This window comes from Pseudophryne corroboree, chromosome 1 (genome assembly GCF_028390025.1).
Source record: "Pseudophryne corroboree isolate aPseCor3 chromosome 1, aPseCor3.hap2, whole genome shotgun sequence".
Taxonomy (NCBI): Eukaryota; Metazoa; Chordata; class Amphibia; order Anura; family Myobatrachidae; genus Pseudophryne; species Pseudophryne corroboree.
In genome coordinates, this window is record NC_086444.1 from 510318184 (window position 1) to 510343537 (window position 25354).

General features: G+C 46.8%; 1 protein-coding gene across 3 annotated transcripts in view; it reads right to left on the minus strand.

Moving 5' to 3' along the window:
• CFAP95 (cilia and flagella associated protein 95) overlaps window positions 1-25354 on the minus strand; it is a 127704-nt gene that overhangs the window by 45290 nt on the left and 57060 nt on the right. For 2 of the 3 annotated variants that reach the window (XM_063913899.1, XM_063913897.1), the window contains exons 3-4: window positions 9581-9702; window positions 1162-1230 (exon numbers count right to left, since the gene is read on the minus strand). In XM_063913899.1, the coding sequence (XP_063769969.1) occupies window positions 1162-1230; window positions 9581-9702 (191 nt within the window). The remainder of the gene's footprint in view (window positions 1-1161; window positions 1231-9580; window positions 9703-25354) is intronic. The other variant, XM_063913898.1, reaches the window with a different exon arrangement.

Consider the following 25354-nt stretch of genomic DNA (forward strand, 5'->3'; position numbering starts at 1 on the left):
GTTAAGAAAGGATATTAAATAGGAAAACGTATGAAGATAAAATAAATTATGATAAAATATTATTACAGAATTATGTGTCAATTTCTAAATAAGAGAAATTCTTGGACATGCAAGTATATGAATTGCAAATGGATGTATATAATTCTTGAATGTTCATGATAAAAAGCAACAACTTTTGTGTTGATGCATTCAAAAACATAAAAGATATTGGCCATTAACTGCAATGCTACATTATATTTGCAATTTTAACGAACTGCACACAACGCAATTGCGCATGTGCGAAAATGTTTGAAAACTGCTACATCAAATGTGAAAGCAAAGTGTACACACAAAGTTGCTGTTGCAATCGGGACAGATGGTACCAGTTATGGGGCAGAAAAGTGATGGGCGTTCCTAGGTGGTGACTGGGAGGTGGCTAGGAGTGAACAAAAAAAAAATGTCCATATCACATGCCTGTTATGGAAATGTGGCGGACATGTCGCACAGCCATGGGATGCCATAGGTTGGGTGATGGGTGCGCCAATGGTGGCATGTACAGAATCACAAGCAGTATTGCAGCATGCAGAGATGAAGAAAGTGGGGGCCTCAGTCATAGCACACTCAGAGGCACAATTGTACACCATGGGAAGGGCTGTTACTAGCATTTGCATATAATCAAAGCTGCAACTCCTGCAACAAATGACCGAGGGGATACAGCAGCGTCCATCTCTGAATCAGACACACTGTGTTCTTTAGGATGTGATACGGGATACCGGTGGTCGGGTTGCCGGCGGTCACATAACTGACACCGGCATCACGGCCATGAGAATGCAGACAGGGGATGGGGTGATCATTTTATCCCTCCCCTGCCCCCACCCTAACCCACCTGGGGTGGTGGCTAGGGCTAAGATAGTGGGGGTGGTGGCTTGGGCTAATAATCAGAGGGTGGCAACTAGGGCTAAGACTCTGAGGAGTGGCGGCTACGGCTTACCCCCCCTCTAATGTCTAACCCTAACCTACCCACCCAGGTTCTAACCCAAACAGGGAGCCCAATACTTACCCTCGGGATGTCGGTGTTCCGGCGCTGGGATTCCGAGTGGTGTCAGGATTTCGGCGTCGGTGACATGACCGCCAGAATCTCCAGTGCTAGGATGCTAACCACATCCCGTTCTTTATACTTACATTTTCCTATGATCTTCAGTATGGTGCGGCAACACAGCTCTGAATCCAGTCGCTGGAAGCCCAGTCTGCCTGCAAAGAATGCATTACATAAATTACACAAAGCAAGCGTTACATTAGAAACATGGTGCAACAAATAAGAGCTGTGACAGGTATTGTTCTGCTCAATGGAATCTCTGAGCTTTATACTCTCTTTGCATGTAATAATTTGTATATACTAAATCTAGAGGGACTGTAGTTGGCTCACACACAAAATCACTTGGCACTCAGAGCCTGATTCTGATTTTTAATTAGAGGAAAAAAGGCTAGATGTAACATGTGCAAAGTAATTTAGATTTGAGAGAGGTGTGTCCATACAGAAATCTAAATTGCAGTGTAAAAATAAAGCTGGCTGACATTTGTGGGGTACATGCAAAAGCAGCCAGTATTTACCCTGCACAGAATAAAAATTGCATGTATTTGCTCTGCTTGCATTGCAGCATGGTTTGTTCCAGATATAAAATGACTTGCATTTTTTTTGCTTTACCTCCAAATCAGAATCAGGCCCTGAGTACACCCTCTTTGATATGTCTCCAAGTTGACCGCCATCTAAGCAGCAATCTGCATTTAAAGCAAGATGAGTGTACAGACCGTCTGAGTGTGAACTAACAGATTGCTCAAGCCAAAAGGGTCCTTACCAGATGAGTAGCATAGTATGTAATACCAAAAAGGTCACAGAGCCAAGCAGGCATAAGCTACAACTAATGATCATACATTAAATGCAACTAGAAAGGTAAACAAGAAAACACATGTGTTGGCTAAGATATACAGCAGTCAAACTAAATAATCAAACGGTGAATTCCTACTTTATTTACTTATTTTAATAATCACTGAGACAGATTATGAAAAAACATATTTTCTTGTCTTCTAGTCCATAACTACACAATATTGTGCTGGCCTATGTGCTGATTTCATTGTTGGCTAGGGCAGTTATGTGATTAGGACAAACATGAGATAGCCATATTGATGGAACTCTGGATTTGTGGGGTGCCATAATGCATTTTAACCACACAAGTGGACATAAATTTCAAGAAACCCGGGACCAATGAGAACTTTTTCAATGATCCAGTCAAGTATCTTACACCATCTAGTCAATCAGGTGTGCCGAGATGGACAGGGTGATTATGTACCCTGAAAAGCCTAGGTCTGCCAAAGAGGCTCAGCTCAACATGATGAGGCCACCACAGAGCAGCAGAATAGTGTGCATTGGGGGTAATTCAGAGTTGATCACAGTAGCAAATTTGTTAGAAGTTGGGCAAAACCATGTGCACTGCAGGTGGAGACGATAGAACATGTGTAGAGAGAGTTAGATGTGGGTGGGTTATTTTGTTTCTGTATAGGGTAAATACTGGCTGCTTTTTTTTTACACTGCAATTTAGATTTCAGATTGAACACACCCCACCCAAATCTAACTCTCTCTCTGCACATGTTATATCTGCCCCCCCCTGCAGTGCACATGGTTTTGCCCAACTGCTAACAAATGTGCTGCTGCGATCAACTCTGAATTAGGCTCATTACGCGGGCACACATCTGAGCCATGATTCCCTATGCTGCCCATGCTGAACCAGCGAACAGCGATCAAAAATACAGATCGATGGACAACAATGATCAGTGATCTGTTGGGGAATCTGCAAAATACAGCATGTTCAAAATCCCTGACTTGCCGATCCCGATTGTTCGTAATCGGCGGTGAAAGGAATCACAGGGACAGCTGATCTTCGGATCAGCTGTCTCCACACATGAGCAATGTTTAACTGCTATGGTGATATTTTATACACCACTGCTACTTGCAGCGAGTTGGATACTTTTTTTAAATAAAGTAATTTTTATTCAAAAGTATGGAGATTGAGTTACAGACATTGCACATCAACGGCACATCTCATATATCAAATATATCACATCCTCATTTATGAGATAGGTTTACAACAGTGGAGTATTAGACTGTGTCCATGAGGAAATGAGCAGAAAGCATACAGTTAATCGGCACTTTTGAGCCTGCAACATCCGCAACCAATATATAAATCCCCATATCTTTTTTTTTTTTTGGGGGGGGGGGGGATTTTCGCCCTTAAACTACCCCAAAAAAAAACAGAGGGTACATAAAAAAGAAGAAAAAAAAAAAGAAATAAGAAACATAGAAACATATTGAAGAGTAATCATCTAGATCAGGACCGTATCAGTCGTGTACGTAATTAGGCGAACCCGCAGAGCTCAGCTGGCAACCATCCAGACATACATCCTTAAACAGTAAATCAGTGGCACAATAGCTCTTCGATATCCATTATGATTGAGGGACCAGGTGGGAGTGGGGAGACTCCAGCCAACGAGACCAGACTCTTTCAAATTTGGCTGAAGCGTTTTGTTTCATGTAAATATATCTTTCCTTGAATATTGTATCATTAACTAAGGTCTTGAGCGCAGAAACTAAAGGGCCACTAGGGGCCATCTAGAGCCTCGCAATGCAAACCTTAGCCAAGGCACATACATTGCGAGCATATAGATCCTCCGGACCAGTCTCAGAAGTAGAGCATCCTATCCCCAAAATACAGAATTGTGGGGTAAGCAGTCCGCCAGTCACTCCCGTACTCTCCAGCATTGACCTAACCCCCGACCAGAACACCCGCAGTCTTGGGCAGTCCCACACCAGATGCCAAAATGTTCCCATATCCGCCTCGCACTTAGGGCAGAGGCCAGATCTGCCAGTCCCAAAAGAGGCTAGTCTAGCTGGAGTCATATATGTTCTATGTAGAATGAAGAATTGGATTTGTTGATATCTGAGGGACTTGGTGACTGTAGCAGGGTATTCCAGAGCAAGGGCCCAGTCCTCCTCACCCATCAGACCTATATCCTCCTCCCATTTTCCACGGAGACGTGTCAGAGGGTCCGTATGGAGTTTGGTGAGAAGATATCCATACGCAAGGGAAACCATCTTAGTTCGACCCATTGTAGTAACAAAGGTCTTGATGGGAAATGGGAGGATTCGTGGGGGGGACTCTGCAAACTGGGACCGGAGGGCATGTCGAAGTTGAAGGTATCTGAAAAAATAGGAGTTGGGTAAATCAAACTCATCCTTTAGTTGCTGAAAGGATTTGAATACATTATTTAGATAGAGTTGGGAAATAGAGACCACAGATCTAGGGGCCCACACCTCCCGTCCCTCAAGCGCATGCAATTCAGGAAGCCAGTCAGAGTACCAAAGGGGGGTGTCTGGGTCCAGGTCGTCGTACCCTAAGAGGTCTCTCAGGGCCCGCCATATCTTTAAGGCCTGAAAGACAATAGGGGGGAGAAACCGGGCCATGCTCCCGCTCAGCAGCACCTGCATAGGAGAGAGGTGAGGAAAATAGCAGCGAATGAACTCACACTGCAAAGAATCATCACCAGAATCCCGCACCCATACACTAATATGGGTCAGCTGAGCAGCGTAGTAATACATCTGGAAATTAGGCAAAGCTAGGCCGCCATCAGAGCGCTGCCTTGTGAGGGTATTTAATTGTATCCTAGGTCGTTTGTTAGCCCAAACAAGTGAGGACAGAACACTATTCAATTTCCTATAGAATGTTGGATAGATATATACAGGGGACTGGAGAATAATGTATAAAAGTTTGGGCAGTATGATCATTTTAATGAGATTAACCCTGCCAGACACTGTCAGTGGAAGCTTACACCAGGTTTTAGATTTGCACATGATCTGCTGCATGGTCGGGTCCAGGTTCAGAGGGATGAAATCAGAAGGGTCATTAGTTATTTGGATTCCGAGGTATTTAAATTGTGTTGTCCAACATAATGGTAGGGAGATTTTGGGAACAGTAGGAGGGGGGCCTATGACTGGCATAATGTAAGATTTAGACCAGTTGATCTGAAGACCTGAGTGAGCACCAAAGTCCTCAATCACACGCAGCAGGATGGGCATGGACCTGGCGTAGTCTTGCAAAAATAACAACATGTCGTCGGCATAAAGTGCTATCCTATCCTCGCGTGAGCCCGTGCAAATTCCCACAATATCTGGGTGCGATCGTACCAAACAGGCCAAGGGCTCGACGGCCAAAGCAAACAGTGCGGGGGATAAGGGACAGCCCTGCCTGGTACCTCGGGACAATTGAAAGGAGGGGGATACATAGCCATTCACCAAGATCCTGGCACTCGGATGTTGATACAGTAATTTAGTCCATCTGATAAAGTTGGGCCCAAAGCCCATATAAGACATCACCTCCCATAAATAAGCCCATTCAATACTATCAAAGGCCTTGGCCGCGTCCAGCGAGACCACAGCCGAGTCAGAAGGGAAGTCATGTGGGAGTTGTAAAATGGTATACAGTCTACGTAGATTAATAGACGTGGACTTCCCTGGCATGAAGCCAGTCTGGTCCGGATGAACGAGGGAGGTGATCACTGTGTTAAGTCGTACTGCCAATATCTTTGCCAGGATCTTAGCGTCGGTGGGAATTAGGGATATCGGCCTATAGGAGTCCGGAGACCTGGGGTCCTTACCGGGCTTTGGAATCACTATTATAATTGCCTCTGACATAGAGGGGGGAAGTTCATTACTGGTAAATATATCTAGGTATAAGGCATGGAGCCTGGGCCCGAAAAAATCAATATGAGTTTTGTATACCTCTGAGGGAATTCCGTCGCACCCCGGGGCCTTGCCATTGGGGGACACACCAATAGCCGCAGTCACCTCCGCGAGCGTCAAGGGCGCCTCCAGTCCCTCACGGGCCGCAGAGGAGAGCGCGGGCAGCGGAATACCCCCCAAATAGCAGGAGAGATCTATAGTGGAGCATGTCAACTGTGAGCTATAAACCTTGGTGTAATAGGATCGGAATAACTGCGCAATGTCCGGCGTGGTGTCAACAAAGGACCCATCCCCATCGGACATTTGAGTAATCACAGTCCCAGGACGATCCTGATGTATCAGCCGGGCCAGGAGGCCACCCGTCCTATCAGCCTGCATATAAATATTAGTGGCCCTAAAGAGGAGGGACCGTGAGTTTTTATCAGACAGGTGGGCAAGCCAAGCCGACTGGGCCACCAGCCAACGTGCTTTCGTCGTGGGGGTACCATCTAGCAAATATTGGGACTCCAAATCTCTGGCGTCACTCTCCAGGGCCTTTTCCCTTTCTCTAGAGGACACTTTATGAGCTGCTATGCGTCCTATATAAGAGCCCCTCAAAAAAGCCTTGAATGAATCCCATACCATAGTTCCCGGGGCAGACCCTGTGTTGTCGCTAAAGTAACCCTCCCACTGAGTCTCCAGATCACTGCAGTCACCCAGCTGAGTCAGCCAAGAAGGGTGCAGCTTCCAATAAGAGTGCCCCTTCTGACTCTTTACAGCAAGAGTCATCAGCAAAGGGGAGTGGTCAGAGACCCCACGGGCCTCATAGCGGACGTCAGCGATCACAGGGACAAGGGCGGGGGACACCAGTACTAGGTCTATTCTAGAAAAGGAGCCATATGTGCTGGAGAAACAGGAGAACTGACGGACCGCAGGGTGGCGAAGCCTCCACACATCTACCCACTGTAAATTATTCAAGAAATCAGCAAATTTGGTAGAACCACTACCCACCATCGCATCATTCGGAGAATGCCATCTGTCCAGAGACACATCTAGTATATTATTAAAGTCGCCCAGACATATCACCGGGGTGGTAGGGGAGGAAGCTATAAAAGATGCAGCTTGCTGCAATACAGCGTATATGAAAAAGGAGGGGGGACATACACTGCTAAAATGTAATAGGGCTGGGAACTCAGTTTGCATTCCAGAAATACAAATCTGCCATACGTGTCAGTTTTGACTGATATTAACTCAAATTGCACCGTTTTTTTAATCAGAACAGACACACCCCTGGAGAAGGAGGAATGAGAGGCATGGTAAGCCCATCCCACCCAGGCCCGTCTTAGAGATAACAACCGATTTCCCTCCAAGTGGGTCTCGCTGAGGCATGCAATATCCGGGTCATATTTCCTAATCATATTTAGAACCAAAGAACGTTTGATTTTGTTATTTAGACCCCGGACATTCCATGCCAAAAATTTCAGGTTAATCATGACCCCAGGTATACTCTATGTGCCACACGGATAGACATCTCACAATATATATCCTAGAATCAACACCATTAGCCATAGCAACATATATCTCATAGAAGCTCTGCGTTGTAAGCCATAACACACGGTATGTCAAACATCCTAGATTCAGAAAAAACATAGATATGAAAAATAACAAACTAAAGAAAGAAAAACAAAAACAACAACAACAACAAGAGGAGCCGCAACTAGCAGCTTCCCAATCATCCTTTCCCTCCCCGTATACCACCCCGAACTCTGGCATACTTATATCCCAAACAGCCAACCCCAACTACCAAATGCTAAGAAGGCCCAGATTCTCAACTTAACCTAAACCTCCTTAACCAATAGCACTTGAACGTGAAAAGTCTTGATCCACCAATGCAAAGGGGGGGGCTCCCCGAATTGTGGTCGTCTCCTCCGGTAGTCAAGATCCCAGCATCTTCAGCGCAGGGAATCAGTCCGGAGCCAGCTGGCGAGCACCCGGCGCATATCTGTCCAGCCACTGGGCCGCCTCTCTAGGAGAATTAAAGAACTTGGTCTCCCCATCCGCCACTACCCGGAGCCGAGAGGGAAACAGCATGGAATATGAGAGGTTGAGGTCCCGCAGACGTCGTTTAATAGGCATAAACTGGGCTCTGTCCTTCTGGACGTCCGCGGCAAAGTCCGGGAAGGCCGACACTCTGACTCCGTTATGGACCAACGGGCCCTTCGTACGGCCAAGGCGGAGGACCGAGTCACGATCCTTATAGTGCAGGAATTTGGCGATGAAGGTGCGAGGAGGGGCACCAGGAGGTAGCGGCCGAGATGGTATCCTATGTGCGCGCTCCACCGTAAATTGGGCCGTAAAGGACCCAGCGCCATATATCTCTTTGAGCCAGGATTCGAGGAATTCCTCCGGCTGCGAGCCCTCCTCTCTCTCAGGCAGACCCACAAATCGTACATTGTTTCTGCGCAGTCGACCCTCCATGTCTAGGAGCTTGGTTTGGAGAGATGAGACCTGCTGGGTCACTGCGGACACGGATTGCTTAAGGGGGCCACACACATCCTCCAAGTTGGAGACACGCGTCTCCGCCTCACCCACTCTCTCACGGATACGCTGAACATCTTGTCGGAGTAAGGAGAGGTCGCACTGCACCTTTTCCATCTTATCGGAGAGACGCTGCTCACTGCCGGCTATAGCCTCCAACACCTGCTGAATAGACGGCGCCTCCGCTGCCGTTGGGGAGTTGGCAGTAGACGCAGAAGGGGAGCTTGAGTGTGTTGGAGAGGCACCCTGAGGTGGAGCTGATGATCCCCTGGGGTTGGGTTGCCTAACAAATCTCTCCAGTTTGGCCGCGGCCGCACTCTGGCCGTTCCTAACCATACTGACAGAGAGCGGTCACACACACCTCCGGGTAAGGTTGCAGTATAGAAGTGCAATTAGAGGACAGCAGGCAATTTGCTCTTAAAGCCGGGAAGCAACCGTGGCGGATCTTTGGGTCAAAATATCAATGGATAAGAGCACAGGCTTTGTGTAAAGGTAGAAAATAATATATATGATATTGATGTTGTTGAGGGGAGAATGTCCTGCAGCAAATTCCAGGTAGAGGCAGGGTATTGGTGTGTAATACACTGTGTGCTATTAGTGCACCACTATAGTGCAATGAGTTCCAAGGTGCATGCAGTCCTTGCAGGGTAGACAGGGAGAGCTGTGTGCTGAGGCTGTCTATGGAACTGCACCTAAAATGGCCCCCGGGTTTTCAGGCACTTTTCCCCTTCCCTGGAGTACCTGTGCCTTATTGTCCAGCCAGCCGTCCCAGGTCCCCTTCAGCCAGGTACAGGAGGGCTATCAGTGTCCCCTGCAGTGTGTCCAGCGCCAGACAGTGCCGCCCGCCCGTCCGTCCGTCAATGAGGCCCCGGAAGCCGCGCGGCCGGGAGCGCCAAACTCGAGGCCGGGGATCCGGAGGAGTCACAGGCCGCAATGCCGGGAATCGTCTGCCGCGGTCAGCCAGCACCCAGAGATCCCGGGCAAAGGTGCCCGCCGCTGCCCGGAGGTGAGGAGGGACCAGCACTGGGGGGTAGACAGTCCGGAGGGACTCAGGATGGGTGCAGGAGTTATTAGATCGGGGAGCTCCCGGGATCCGCTGCCTACTCCTTCACCGCCGTGGCCACGCCCCAGCGAGTTGGATACTTAATTATTGGGGGACACCTGGCCTCCGATAATTAACATGATGAATAGGCTTCTAAGATAACTAAATGTAATTCAGAGAAACCACTAAACAACTGTATTAAGATCATTTACTTCAATAGTTTTCTGTAAAAGAATCAAAATAAAATGTACCGTTCAACATTGAGTGTATCAATGTTATCCTCATTGACCATTTTTTTGGGGACATCTCTGAGTTCATAGTCATTTTTTAGATAAATCTGGGACAACTGCTCCTCAGTTGTAGTATTCCAGTCCTAAATAAATAGAACCGTATGAAAAAAGGTTAATTACTGTTAACCCTTAAATTTATATATTATACGTATTATATTTAAGAAAGCTACAAGAAATAATCTAGAAAAACATACATATACTGTACATGTTAATTAGAAGCTCAAAAGAAATCTCAACACCATATTTTCATAGTTACTAAAAAGTAAGACCACCATTTTACATTTATTTGCATAACCAATGTAGTAATCTATGCATTATATTTTTGTGGATTATTAGATCTACACTAAAAAGGTCTACAGTCAATAGGTCTACCACAAATGGTCTACATGCATTAGGTCGACAGGGTCAAAAGGTCGACTTGGAATAGACTGACAGTACAAAAGGTTGACAGGGTCAAAAAGGTCAACAGGGTAAAAATTTCAACATGGAAATGATTGACATAAAAAATGGTAGACACATTTTTTTGTTTGTTTTTCAGGTGTTTTGGCACTTTTCTGCCACAAACAAGCACCATTAGTGTACTGTATCCTGTCGCATGGCACATGAGCTTCGGGCAAAGTGCCTCGCTGCGCTCATCAGGATACTATTCAATGTGGATAATAAAGTATGAATAAGCTGAAAAAAAGGAAAATAATAAAAAAAAACTTGTGTCAACCGTATGTGTGTTGACCACTGTCATGTCGACTTTTTGACCCTGTCGACCTTTTAAACTGAATACCTTTTACATGTTGACCTTTTGACCCTGTTGACCTAATGCATGTTGACCATTAGTGGTCTACCTATTGCCTGTAGACATTTTTAGTGTAGATTTATAGACCGGATACCCAGTAATACAGTGGGTATAAATGCCTCTCTCATTTTGTCTTTTCCCCTCTTTCCCACCTCTTCAATCTCTCCCTCTTATCAGACACTGTCCCCTCTGCATTCAAGCATGCCCTTGTCTCCCCTAGTCTTAAAAAACCCACCCTTGATCCTGGAACTCTCTCTAATTACCGCCCCATCTCTTACCTCCCCTTTGCCTCCAAATTTCTTGAGCAGATTGTCTAAAACCACCTTACCGTTTTACTCTCCTCCCAATCCCTGCCTGACCCATTTTATATTTTAGTCATGCTTTCATACTCACCATTCCATAGAAACTGCCCTCACTGAAATCAGCAATGACCTTCTTGCTGCCAAATTCAATGGCCACTACTCTCTGCTCATTCTTCTTGACCTCTCTGCTGCTTTTGATACTGTGTCCCACCCTCTCCTCCAGCAAAAACTTCACTCCATTGAGCTTTATGATACTACCCTCTCCTGACTGTCCTTCTATCTCTCTGACCATTCTTTCTCCATCTCCTCTCATGACTCCACCCCAACCCCAATGCCCCCCCCCCCCCCGTCCCCCATACACACACACTTCCTCTACAAGTTGGTGTCCCCCATGCTTCGGTTCTTGGACCTCTCCTATTCTCCCTTTATATATACTATTTAGGTGAGCTCATCAGCACCTTTGGTCTCCAATATCATCTCTATGCTGATCATACTCTCTCCTCACTCGTATCTCCAACTGCCTGTCTGCTATTTCCTCCTTGATGTCCCAGCACTTTCTTAAACTTAACATGTCAAAAACTGAACTTATAATCTTCCCACCCTCCCGAATAACATAGCACAATTTCATTATCCATTGACAGCAACCAGCATCTCCTCTAGCCCACAAATGCAAAATCTTGGAGTTATTCTTGACTCCTCCATCTACTTCAAACCACACATTCAGTACCTTTTGCAGTCCTGCCATGTCCATCTCAAAAATATCTCCAGGGTCAGATCCTTTCTCATCCTGGATGCAACTAAGTCCCTTATCCACTCACTGGTCACCTCCAGACTAGACTTCTGTAACCTCCTCTTATCTGGCCTCTCTGTCTCCCACCTCATTCCACTCCAATCTGTTCTCAATGCTGCTGTCCAGCTCATCTTTTTCTCCAGACATACTACAGCTGACTCCCTTCTCCTAAAAGCCCTACACTGGCTCCCCTTCCCCTTTAGAACGCAATTCAAACTTATCACACTTACTACAAAGTCCTCACCCAATCCTCTCCTATTTACATCTCTGACCTTATCTCCCTTCACACTCCTGCCCGCGCACTTTGCACCACAATTGATGTCGTTGTCTCTCCTGCCAACTGATTACTTCCTCCCACTCCTGCCTCCAAGATTTTGACTGTGCTGCTCCCTACCACTGGAACTCTCTCCCGCTCCCTGTCAAACTCTCCAACTCTCTACAAAATTTCAAACTCTTTTTACCCTGTAAGCTCTCAATAGCAGGGCCCTCTTCCCTCATGTGCTTTTCCTTCCCTCACTTATACCATCATTTCATCCCTATGCCTACAAAGGCACCTATCCCTTGGGTTCTGACACCCTGCTGCTTATTTGGGTATTATGACTGCTGATGCAGCAATGCTTGTAAAACATCTCCATAACCTGCAATTTTCTGTACTGTAAAGGGCCCCATACACTTCGTCTGTCATGTCGTATAAGATTTCGTCCAACCTCCCGGCAGCCTCCCCGCTGGTAAGATAGTATTAGATATATCGTATGCAGGTTTTTTTGCATACGGTGAATCTTTTACTATCCTATCTATTTACTGCGGGATCCGACATATCACGAGTGCAGCACTCGTGATGTCGGATCTAGGGGGATCCGATCCGATGCTCACGGGAACGTGCATCGGATTGGATCGGGGGAAAAGCACCCTGAAAATGCCCGATTTCACCCAATATATCGGGCCGAATGCCCGAATTGGGCTGAAATCGGGCATTATTGGCCTAGTGTATGGGGCCCTTAAGTCACATTTTGTTAGTGTTTGTACTTATTTACTTTCTATAGTGCTGTTACCCCTTGTGGCGCCATATAATGGACAATAATGGTGACAATAATAGTTTCTATTTATATTGAGCAACATGAGATTATCATGTACAACATACAGATGTGTCCACTTACATCTTTGCTATTTTGCTCAATTTGGCACAACATGCATAACACGGCTAAGCTGTTTTCAATGAGTAGGGAGTGGATGTATTTTAAATTTTTTGTTTGCCATAATAGAATATGTATAAAGTAACATATTGTAGCTGCACAGACTTTCACTTGCTCTCTTACTATATTGTTACTGGAGCCCGGGAAATTAGCTCAGGTAGTAGCATTGTGGTCAGTGCTTTTTTGTTCTGTTGCAAAGTCAGGGTCTACCAGCAACAAACTCCAAGTTTAAACATAAATTAGGTTTTAATTAGTATCATTTTTCTACAACACTGCATTTAAACAAAATAAAAACCTGAGCTCCGATATGGGGGGTAATTCAGACCTGATCGCTGCTGTGCGTTTTTGCACAGCGGGTGATCAGATATCAACTGCGCATGTGTATGCACTACAATGTGTCGGACGACTGCATTGGGCATTGGTGTCTAGCGACGGGATGGTGCGAAAAAAGCGATCACACGAGCGATCGCAAGGTGATTGACAGGAAGTGGCCGTTTGTGGGTGGCAACTGACCGGTATACAGGAGTGTCCGGAGAAACGCAGGAGGGACCAGGCGTTTTGAGGGAGGGTGTCTGACGTCAGTTCCGGCCCCGATCAGCATGAAACAAACGCAGAGGCTGAGTAAGCCCTGGGCAGTACAGAGACTGCACAAACTGATGTTTGTGCAGGTCTCCTACAAAAGTGAACGCACACCTACACACACCATATACCCTCCCCCTGTAGGCGGCGACTGTCTGATCTCAGGGCAGCTGCGATCAGTTCTGAATTACCGCCACGGAGTGCTGACTCACTTCTGTAACCCCCACTATCAAATGGGCAACTAAGGCACTAAGCGGAATATTTATAAAAGTTTTGAGAGAGATAAGGTACCAACCAATTAGCTGCTGTAATTTTTCAAATATAACCTGTAACATTGCAGATAGGAGCTGGTTGACTGGTACCGTACTTTATCTCACTCCACTTTATCTTCTGGTGTGGGTCGTTGGGTCGAATCAACTTAGGTTGACAATCATTGGGTCGACCATGGAAGGTCGACATGCATTAGGTCGACAGGGGCAATATGTCGACATGGTCATTAGGCCGACAGGTCAAAAGGTCGACATGGGTTTTTGGACTTTTTTTGGTGTTGTTTTCTTCATAAAGTGATGGGGAACCCCAATTAGTGCACCGTATCCCCTCGCATGGCTCGCTTTGCTCGCCATGCTTCGGGCAAGGTGCCTCACTCCGCTACCGCTGCGCTCAGCACAGGTTACCGTTCCCAATTGTAGTCCATGTGTATCGTCAAGTATGAAAAAGTCCAAAAAATGAAGAAGAAAAAAAGTGATAAACTCATGTCGACCCTTTGACCTGTCAATCTAGCACATGTCGACCTAATGACCATGTTGACCTAATGCACGTCGACCTTCAGTGGTCGACCTAATGACTGTCGACCTAAGCTGTGTCGACCTAACGACCGTATCCCTTATCTCCTGCCAAACTTTGATAAATCTCCCCCTTACTATTTTATTACAGTCCTTATTTCTATATAGATTCTCTCATAGGCTCTCATTTAGCGGTTTATGTTCTGTTATCTCAGAAGTTCCTTTTGCTGGTCACACATTGACCTGACACTATATCCTCAACTCAGCTCAAATAGCTTTAGTTCTTGTGTGGGAGGTTTCTGTACTCCAATGTCTAAACAAGCGGCCAACTAATGCCACCTGGCCTGTTATTACCAAAATCTATAAATTATAAATGCATATACAAATTAGGTGACTAGTTATAACTTATTTGGAAGCTGGCTACACCTTCAGGCATCCCCACACTGAAAAGAAGTTAAGCATACAACATGCACTTACTTACATACAGTGCCATGAAACTTGTTGTCTAGGACATCCCTAGTCCATGTGGTTTGCATTAGAACCGTTTTATATCGCAACCACATTGATCAACCTGTGGCCCAGCACTTCAAACAGGGCAATTACTCTTCCTTGAGTCCAGTTGGATTTATAAATAGAATACCATTACTCTATGTGTTTGAAGGACAATGTTTGAAAATAATGGTGCAATATCTTCAATTGTTCTTCACTTCTCTGGCATCTGGTTATGATTATTTAAGTGTGTTATACTAGTATCATAACATGTGGTATATCAGTTCACTGTGCCCTTAATGATAGCTAGTGTACATGTGTATTTTTTGTATATTGATCCCTTTTCCTTTTCTTCCTCTCTTTTGCATCTATACTGTACTTTGGTGTTTTAGTTCTCTTTTCTTTTCACTGTATTTTATGTTTACTTTGTAATTTTTCATATACTTTCCTGCATTTACATTCCACTTGGTGGAGCGGATCGTTGGCAATGCCTAGGTAACATACCTCCCAACTCAGTGGCAAGCGCAGGATTTGCATGGGGGGGTTTCCAGAACTGGGTGGAGCCAATCACGGGGGTGGGGACTGAGGTGACACAGTATATGCTGGGTCCATAAAACTAGTGTGTCTGTGTGTGTATATATATATATATATATATATATATATATGTGATAGCAAAAGAATGCCGCGCCACTTGTGGTACTACAATTCCCAAACAGTTCAATGAACACTCCCAGTTATTTGGGCGTCAGCTGTCCCCTAAAGAAACGGCAATGGTAGGTTGCCGCAAAAGAGAGATCGGGATACCAGATAGGGGTTCTAAGCGACCTAAGGTGTTTCTATATGACCAAATAAATTATGTCAATATATTAAATATATATATATAAAATTTATTTATAAAAAATTAGTTTAAAAAAATTATATATTTTTTATTCTTGTTTCACAACACTATAAAGTATAGTAAATAATACAAAATACAGTATCAATAAGTATAATACAATAAAAATTCAGTTTCTCTAAGAGATGACTGTTTTTAAAAAAAAAAGGGGGAAATGGATATGAGAAAACGATCTCAAATAAAGTGCAAATATATATACACACACACACACACACACACACATATCTACACATATACATATATATATATATATATATATATATATAGCATATTAAACATGCATATATATATATACATACATACAGTACACGTATATATACACATGTATATATATCATATGTGTGTGTGTATTTATATGTATGTATATACATGTGCATATATATATATATATATATATATGTATGCACATCAGTGGCGTGCGGTGAGGTCAGTGGCTGGTGAGGCACTGCAGCCATAATGTCTGCCGAATCCTGCCAATGACCCCTACCGCCACTGCCGCCAATGACCGCTGCCTGCCTGCTCATTATACTTGTGATAAATTGTACATTTTCATCGAAAAAAAAATAATAATTAGTGTTTGGGACTGGGAAGGGAGTGGAAGGAGGACATGAATGCAATTTTGTTGCCCAGGGCTTCCATTAACTTAATAGCACCGTGGATGCGGCGCTATTAAGTTAATGAAAGTCCTGGACAACAAAATAGCCAGCAGTGGGTGACAGGTAGAGGGTGACGCCAGAGAGAGGGTGACGGCAGTGGGTGACAGGGAGTGGGTGACACCAGGGAGAGGATGCCAGGAATAGCGTGACACCAGGGAGAGGGTCGCCAGGGAGAGGGTGACAGCAGTGAGTGATGCCAGGGAGATGGTGACAGCAGTGGGTGATGCCAGGGAGAGGGTGACGGGGAGGGTGATGCCAGGGAGGGGGTGACAGCAGGGAGAGGGTGATGGGGAGGGTGACGCCAGAGAGAGGGTGACAGCAGTGGATGACGCCGGGGGAAAGGGTGGTGGTAGTGGGTGACAGGGAGAGGGTGACAGCAGTGGGTGATGCCAGGGAGGTGATGGGGAGGGTGATGCCAGGGAGAGGGTGATGCCAGAGAGAGGGTGACAGCAGTGGGTGATGCCAGGGAGAGGGTGACGGGGAGGGTGACGCCAAAGAGAGGGTGACAGCAGTGGGTGATGCCAGGGAGAGGGTGACGGTGAGGGTGACGCCAAAGAGAGGGTGACAGCAGTGGGTGATGCCAGGGAGAGGGTGGCAGCAGTGGGTGATGCCAGGGAGAGGGTGACGCCAAAGAGAGGGTGACAGCAGTGGGTGATGCCAGGGAGAGGGTGACGGGGAGGGTGATGCCAAAGAGAGGGTGACAGCAGTGGGTGATGCCACGGAGAGAGTGACGGGGAGGGTGATGCCAGGGAGGGGGTGACAGCAGGGAGAGGGTGATGGGGAGGGTGACACCAAAGAGAGGGTGACAGCAGTGGGTGATGCCAGGGAGTGGGTGATGCCAGGGAGAGGGTGACAGCAGTGGATGACGCCGGGGGAAAGGGTGGCGGTAGTGGGTGACAGGGAGAGGGTGATGCCAGGGAAAGGGTGGGGGGGTGGTAGGGGGAGGAGGGGGTGGGGGCAGAGGAGTGTGTAATGGAGTGTGGTTACCAGGAGTACCGCGTGTCCACACTATCTGACCCCAGGGACTCACTACCACCTCGGCTGTAGTGTCTGTAGCAGCTCCTCCTAGTAAGCATGAATGGAGCACAGGTAGCGGAGTTACAGCGGGATGCAGCCCACCTCATCACCGGAGACCAGCAGGAGCAGTCAGGACGTCTACACTCCCGGGCACCACAGCAGTATGTCATCCACGTCGGAGTCCCGATGCATGAGGCAGCGGGCGGCAGATGCAGGAAGTCACAGCAGCAGGATAGACGCCACCGGCACCGTCCGCGTCCCCTGCAGATTTGAGGTCCCAGCATATTGCAGGGTAGTAGGCCACACCCTCCCCGGCTCCGCAATCTACACTGCCACTAGAGGTAGGGGAGGGGAGGGGTCACCACGTCCTCCTCAGCCAGGTGACAACCACAGATTTAATGAATGATGTCTCCCTTGCCCGATTGGCTCCTCCTTCACTTTTATAGTCCTTTCTGCAGCGGACAAGGGAGACATCATTCATTAAATTTATAGCCAAACCGAGTTCCTGGTCCTCAAGATCGAGGTTACCGAGCCGGGGGACAGAGCATCACAGGAGGGGGAGGCGGAAGTCTGCGCATGGCGGACATGCAGGTGTATCCAGGCGCCGGGGTAATGGATGACGTGGAGGAGAGGGAGGTGAGCACACTTATGCCGCATCTTATGGGTGATTGGACCAGCGGATCCAGCCCTGGATCCGCTGTCCAATCACATCTGCCCCTGTCAAAGCGGCACTTATACTAGTGCCGCTTTGACGAGTTTTTTCAATGGGCTTTTACAGCCCAGTGCTTGGCCCCGCCCCCCGCTTGATTCTCATTCCCATTCCCAACAGGCGGCACTGTTATCAGTGCCTCCTAAACTCTTTTTATGTCTCACAATGATTACAATAATATAACGAAGATACTTATGACACAGAATATGTGTTATAAGTATCCTCCTTGTATTATGTTCTCATTAATGACAGGGGAGGCACTTCCTCCCCTGACTGCACGTCCCTGATGCGCATGGATATATACTGTATGTACTATAATTAAAATAAAGTAAACTTTTATTAAGCACTTACAAGTGGCACCAGAAAGACAGCAGGCTGCAGAGGACGCTAGACAGTCATTAATAATACTCATGCAGCAAAAAAAAAGAAAAAAAATATATATTTTTTTTTTTTGGTGGAGGGGGGTTTCTGGGTGCTCGGAAACCCCCCTGGGTGCTCGGAAACCCCCCTGGGTGCGCCACTGCAACTGTCCCGATTTTGGCGGGACAGTCCCGTTTTTCACGGTCTGTCCCGCTGTCCCACCCATGGGTCGCAGTGTCCAGCGGGTCGGGGGGCAGTTGGGAGATCCCTCCCTGTCACTCGCTGCTCTGTGGAGAGCAGCAGTGAATAGATGCTGGGCGCACGCGCACAGCGTCTATTCACGGCAGAGAGGGACAGGGGGCATGACCAGCAGCTCTCGCAGCGCTGTTCATGACCCCATAATGACGAAAACGGGGGCGTGGCTTGCGATCGCGGCACTGCTTGCGAGGTCACGCCCCTTTCCGTTAGGTCACGCCCTCTAAAATGGGCGCGCCTTCCTGTCCCTCCACCGCTGAGATCAAAGTTGGGAGGTATGAGGTAATGTAGACCCTGGGGAAGGTCCTGCATCATCACCTGTCTTTCTGCATATCCTTCTCTTTCAGTGATGGTAGTATGTAAGGTGGTTTTGTAAAAAAAAAAAATAGAATGCCTTGACGTTCTGAGACATCTGTTATCTTTAAATAGATTTTCTTACACCTGGAGTGCAACTTCTGTTTTCCATCTGTATCCCTAAATATATATTTTCCTTCAGGTATAAATTTTACAGTACATTACTTAGAAAAGGATGAGTTTCAAATGACAATATGCACATTTTAAAAGATTATAAAATTGAGTACTAAAATCAAATTGATTTGGTGTGAAGGTAATTTCCTGCCCAAAGTGATTGCTCAAATTGACAGTTTATTTCATTCTAATAGAGTTATTCATTCAGAACAATATACTAAGAACTCTAATTTAAAGAGGTTTGTTATTTATGCCTAAGGCTAACTGGTAATGGATGAAAGAGAGCATGTGCGATAAAGGGAAGTTAATCATTAAAAACACAATTTTAAGATCTTATTAAAACTGTTTTAATAGATAGCAAAGCAGTAGCATAATCACAAACCATTATTTCCTCCGAGTATCTATCTATCTATTTATTCTAATCAGCACAATATTTCAAACGACTGTAGATTTGTCAGCTGGCAGGTTGCAGCACGTGTACTCTTACTGGCACTGGGGACATACATACTGCTAGTGAAAGGTACTTTCAGACATCTTCCCATACCCCCAATTACATACTTAATGAAAACACTCACACGCAAACACATATACAGCCATCAAAGCAGCCGATGACAGTCACAGTCACACATATTACTTGAAGTAAACGCGTGCAGTGCCACCTTATCCTTACACTAAGATATTTGGAAGTGTGAATAACAGAGAATGTAGGCACCAAACACATTAAAAACAAAATAATAATATTTGAAGCAAATATAGAACAGAGAAAAGAACTTAGCCACATCCAAACACATTAGGGCAGAAAACCACATTCTGATGGAAGTCACATAGATGTGGGACCAACATCAAGGCAAGGTGCAGTATAATGTGGGAGCCCATCTGGAAACTACACTGGTAATAGAATCTGTAATGGGTCATGTAGTTAATGGATGGGGGGGGGAACGACACACCATGCAACTCAAACGTGAAAAGCAACAAACAAACAATGGTAATTAAGCATCAAAAGGAAGGGACAGCAAAAATGCTATAACAATAAAGCTATGCATACTTGAGGAGTGAACATGTGGAATAAGTAAACACTATGGATCAGGACAGATATTAGTACTGCAAGGGGTCCACATCTCAAGTAAGGACAGAAAAGGAAAAAAAAAAAAAAAAGAAAAAGATACAAAGTACAGTGGGAGAGACCTCAGGTGGTTGGGGTGGCTTTCAATATGTTTTTTTCTTACTTTTCTTGACCATTTTCCAGCTCCCATCTGCCTAGCCAGGAAGGTGGGATCATCAATGGTTGATGGAAGGAAGGTGTAGTGCAATCTCACAAAAGGATTCAGGTCTACCAATTCATGTCTACCAATTGAGGAGAAGTAGCCTGTCCTGATAAAGCATGCGTATGATGAAAGGCAATACCAATAAAATTTGATGTTATAGCATCACAGTTCACCACGCACTAGTTTGAGAAGCTAGATTTACACAAAACTTCTTTTGTCACCATGAAGTAGTGAAGTCTAAAAATAATAATGTCCCTTGGTTTCTCAGACTTGAAGTCACGAAGCCAATGAGCTCTATCAAAAAAGATCACTGTGTAGATTTACACAGAACTTCTTCTGTCACCATGAAGTAGTGAAGTCTAGAAAATAAGAATTTACTCGGCGGTAATTCTATTTCTCGTAGTCCGTAGTGGATGCTGGGTACTCCGTAAGGACCATGGGGAATAGACGGGCTCCGCAGGAGACTGGGCACTCTTAAAAGAAAGATTAGGTACTATATCTGGTGTGCACTGGCTCCTCCCTCTATGCCCCTCCTCCAGACCTCAGTTAGGGAAACTGTGCCCGGAAGAGCTGACATTACTAGGAAAGGATTTGGAATCCAGGGTAAGACTCATACCAGCCACACCAATCACACCGTACAACTTGTGATAACTATACCCAGTTAACAGTATGAACAACAACTGAGCCTCATTCAACAGATGGCTCATAACAATAACCCTATAGTTAAGCAATAACTATATACAAGTATTGCAGAAAGTCCGCACTTGGGACGGGCTCCCAGCATCCACTACGGACTACGAGAAATAGAATTACCGGTGAGTAAATTCTTATTTTCTCTGATGTCCTAGTGGATGCTGGGTACTCCGTAAGGACCATGGGGATTATACCAAAGCTCCCAAACGGGCGGGAGAGTGCGGATGACTCTGCAGCACCGAATGAGCAAACTCAAGGTCCTCCTCAGCCAGGGTATCAAACTTGTAGAATTTTGCAAAAGTGTTTGATCCCGACCAAGTAGCAGCTCGGCAAAGTTGTAAAGCCGAGACCCCTCGGGCAGCCGCCCAAGAAGAGCCCACCTTCCTCGTGGAATGGGCTTTTACTGATTTAGGATGCGGCAGTCCAGCCGCAGAATGTGAAAGTTGAATCGTGCTACAGATCCAGCGAGCAATAGTCTGCTTTGAAGCAGGAGCACCCAGCTTGTTGGGTGCATGCAGGATAAACAGCGAGTCAGTTTTTCTGACTCTAGCCGTCCTGGAAACATAGATTTTCAGGGCCCGGATTACGTCCAGCAACTTGGAATCCTCCAAGTCCCGAGTAGCCGCAGGCACCACAATAGGTTGGTTCAAATGAAACGCTGATACCACCTTTGGGAGAAATTGGGGACGAGTCCTCAATTCTGCCCTGTCCATATGGAAAATCAGATATGGGCTTTTACAGAACAAAGCCGCCAATTCTGACACACGCCTAGCTGAGGCCAAGGCCAACAGCATGACTACCTTCCACGTGAGATACTTCAACTCCACGGTCTGAAGTGGCTCAAACCAATGTGATTTTAGGAAATCCAACACTACGTTGAGATCCCAAGGTGCCACTGGAGGCACAAAAGGGGGCTGAATATGCAGCACTCCCTTAACAAACGTCTGAACTTCAGGCAGTGAAGCCAGTTCTTTTTGAAAGAAAATAGACAGGGCCGAAATCTCGACTTTAATGGATCCCAATTTTAGGCCCATAGTCACTCCTGACTGTAGGAAGTGCAGAAATTGACCCAGCTGAAATTCCTCTGTTGGGGCCTTCCTGGCCTCACACCAAGCAACATATTTTCGCCATATGCGGTGATAATGTTTTGCTGTCACATCCTTCCTAGCTTTTATCAGCTTAGGAATGACTTCAACTGGAATGCCCTTTTCCATTAGGATCCGGCGTTCAACCGCCATGCCGTCAAACGCAGCCGCGGTAAGTCTTGGAACAGACAGGGCCCCTGCTGTAGCAGGTCCTGTCGGAGCGGCAGAGGCCAAGGGTCCTCTGAGATCATTTCTTGTAGTTCCGGGTACCAAGTTCTTCTTGGCCAATCCGGAACGATGAGTATAGTTCTTACTCCTCTCTTTCTTATTATCCTCAGTACCTTTGGTATGAGAGGAAGAGGAGGGAACACATAAACCGACTGGTACACCCACGGTGTCACTAGAGCGTCCACAGCTATCGCCTGAGGGTCCCTTGACCTGGCGCAATATCTTTTTAGCTTTTTGTTGAGGCGGGACGCCATCATGTCCACCTGTGGCCTTTTCCAACGATTTACAATCAGCTGGAAGACTTCTGGATGAAGTCCCCACTCTCCCGGGTGGAGGTCATGCCTGCTGAGGAAGTCTGCTTCCCAGTTGTCCACTCCCGGAATGAACACCGCTGACAGTGCTAGCACGTGATTCTCCGCCCATCGGAGAATCCTTGTGGCTTCTGCCATCGCCATCCTGCTTCTTGTGCCGCCCTGTCGGTTTACATGGGCGACCGCCGTGATGTTGTCTGACTGAATCAGCACCGGTTGGTTTTGAAGCAGGGGTTCTGCTTGACTTAGGGCATTGTAAATGGCCCTTAGTTCCAGAATATTTATGTGTAGGGAAGTCTCCTGACTCGACCACTGTCCTTGGAAGTTTCTTCCCTGAGTGACTGCCCCCCAACCTCGGAGGCTTGCATCCGTGGTCACCAGGACCCAGTCCTGAATGCCGAATCTGCGGCCCTCGAGAAGATGAGCACTCTGCAGCCACCACAGCAGAGACACCCTGGCCCTCGGGGACAGGGTGATCAACCGATGCATCTGAAGATGCGATCCGGACCACTTGTCTAACAGATCTCACTGAAAGATCCTTGCATGGAACCTGCCGAAGGGAATTGCTTCGTAAGAAGCTACCATCTTTCCCAGGACTCGCGTGCAGTGATGCACCGACACCTGTTTTGGTTTCAGGAGGTCCCTGACCAGAGTTGACAATTCCTGGGCCTTCTCCTCCGGGAGAAACACCGTCTTCTGTTCTGTGTCCAGAATCATGCCCAAGAACAGCAGACGCGTCGTAGGAATCAGCTGCGACTTTGGGATATTCAGAATCCAGCCGTGCTGTTGTAGCACTTCCCGAGATAGTGCTACTCCGACTAACAACTGCTCCTTGGACCTTGCCTTTATAAGGAGATCGTCCAAGTACGGGATAATTATAACTCCCTTCTTTCGAAGGAGTATCATCATTTCGGCCATTACCTTGGTAAATACCCTCGGTGCCGTGGACAGACCAAACGGCAACGTCTGGAATTGGTAATGACAGTCCTGTATCACAAACCTGAGGTACTCCTGGTGAGGTGGGTAAATGGGGACATGTAGGTAAGCATCCTTGATGTCCAGTGACACCATAAAATCCCCCTCTTCCAGGCTTGCAATAACCGCCCTAAGCGATTCCATTTTGAACTTGAACTTCCTTATATAAGTGTTCAAGGATTTCAAATTTAGAATGGGTCTCACCGAACCGTCTGGTTTCGGTACCACAAACATTGTGGAATAGTAACCCCGTCCCTGTTGAAGGAGGGGAACTTTGATTATCACCTGCTGAAGGTACAGCTTGTGAATTGCCGCCAGTACTACCTCCCTTTCCTTGGGAGCAGCTGGTAAGGCTGATTTGAGGTAACGGCGAGGGGGAGACGCCTCGAACTCCAGCTTGTATCCCTGAGATACCACTTGTAGAACCCAGAGATCCACCTGTGAGCGAACCCACTGGTCGCTGAAGTTCCGGAGACGGGCCCCCACCGCACCTGGCTCCACCTGTGGAGCCCCAGCGTCATACGGTGGACTTAGTGGAAGCAGGGGAGGATTTTTGTTCCTGGGAACTGGCTGTCTGATGCAACTTTTTCCCTCTACCCCTGCCTCTGGGCAGAAAGGACGCGCCTCTGACACGCTTGCCTTTCTGAGGCGGAAAGGACTGTACTTGATAATACGGTGCTTTCTTAGGCTGTGAGGGAACCTGAGGTAAAAAAGTCGACTTCCCAGCTGTTGCTGTGGATACGAGGTCCGAGAGACCGTCCCCAAACAATTCCTCACCCTTATACGGCAAAACCTCCATGTGCCTTTTAGAATCAGCATCACCTGTCCACTGCCGAGTCCATAATACTCTCCTGGCAGAAATGGACATTGCATTAATTCTAGATGCCAGCCGGCAAATGTCCCTCTGTGCATCTCTTATATATAAGACTACGTCTTTAATATGCTCTATGGTTAGCAAAATAGTATCCCTGTCAAGGGAATCAATGTTATCTGACAGGGTATCAGACCAAGCAGCTGCAGCACTACACATCCATGCTGAAGCAATTGCAGGTCTCAGTATAGTACCTCAGTGTGTATACACAGACTTCAGGATAGCCTCCTGCTTTCTATCTGCAGGCTCCTTTAAGGCGGCCGTATCCTGAGACGGCAGTGCCACCTTTTTTGATAAGCGTGTGAGCGCCTTGTCCACCCTAGGGGATGTTTCCCAACGCAACCTGTCCGTTGGCGGGAAAGGGTACGCCATTAGTAACCTCTTAGAAATCACTAATTTCTTATCTGGGGAACACCACGCTTCTTCACACAATTCATTTAACTCATCAGATGGGGGGAAAGTCACTGGCTGCTTTTTCTCCCCAAACATAATACCCTTTTTAGTGGTAACCGGGTTAATGTCAGAAATGTGCAACACATTTGTCATTGCCGTAATCATGCATCGGATGGCCCTTGTGGACTGTACCTTTGTCTCATCCTCGTCTACACTGGAGTCAGACTCCGTGTCGACATCTGTGTCTGCCATCTGAGGTAGCAGGCGTTTTTGAGCCCCTGATGGCCTCTGAGACGCCTGGGCAGGCGCGGGCTTAGATGCCGGCTGTCCCAAAGCTGTTACGTCATCGAACCTTTTATGCAAGGAGTTGACACGGTCGGTTAATACCTTCCACATATCCATCCACTCTGGTGTCGGCCCCGCAGGGGGCGACATCACACTTATCGGCTCCTGCTCCGCCTCCACGTAAGCGTCCTCATCAAACATGTCGACACAGCCGTACCGACACACCGCACACACACACAGGGAATGCTCTGACTGAGGACAGGACCCCACAAAGTCCTTTGGGGAGACAGAGAGAGAGTATGCCAGCAAACACCAGAGCGCTATATAACAGAGGGATTTACACT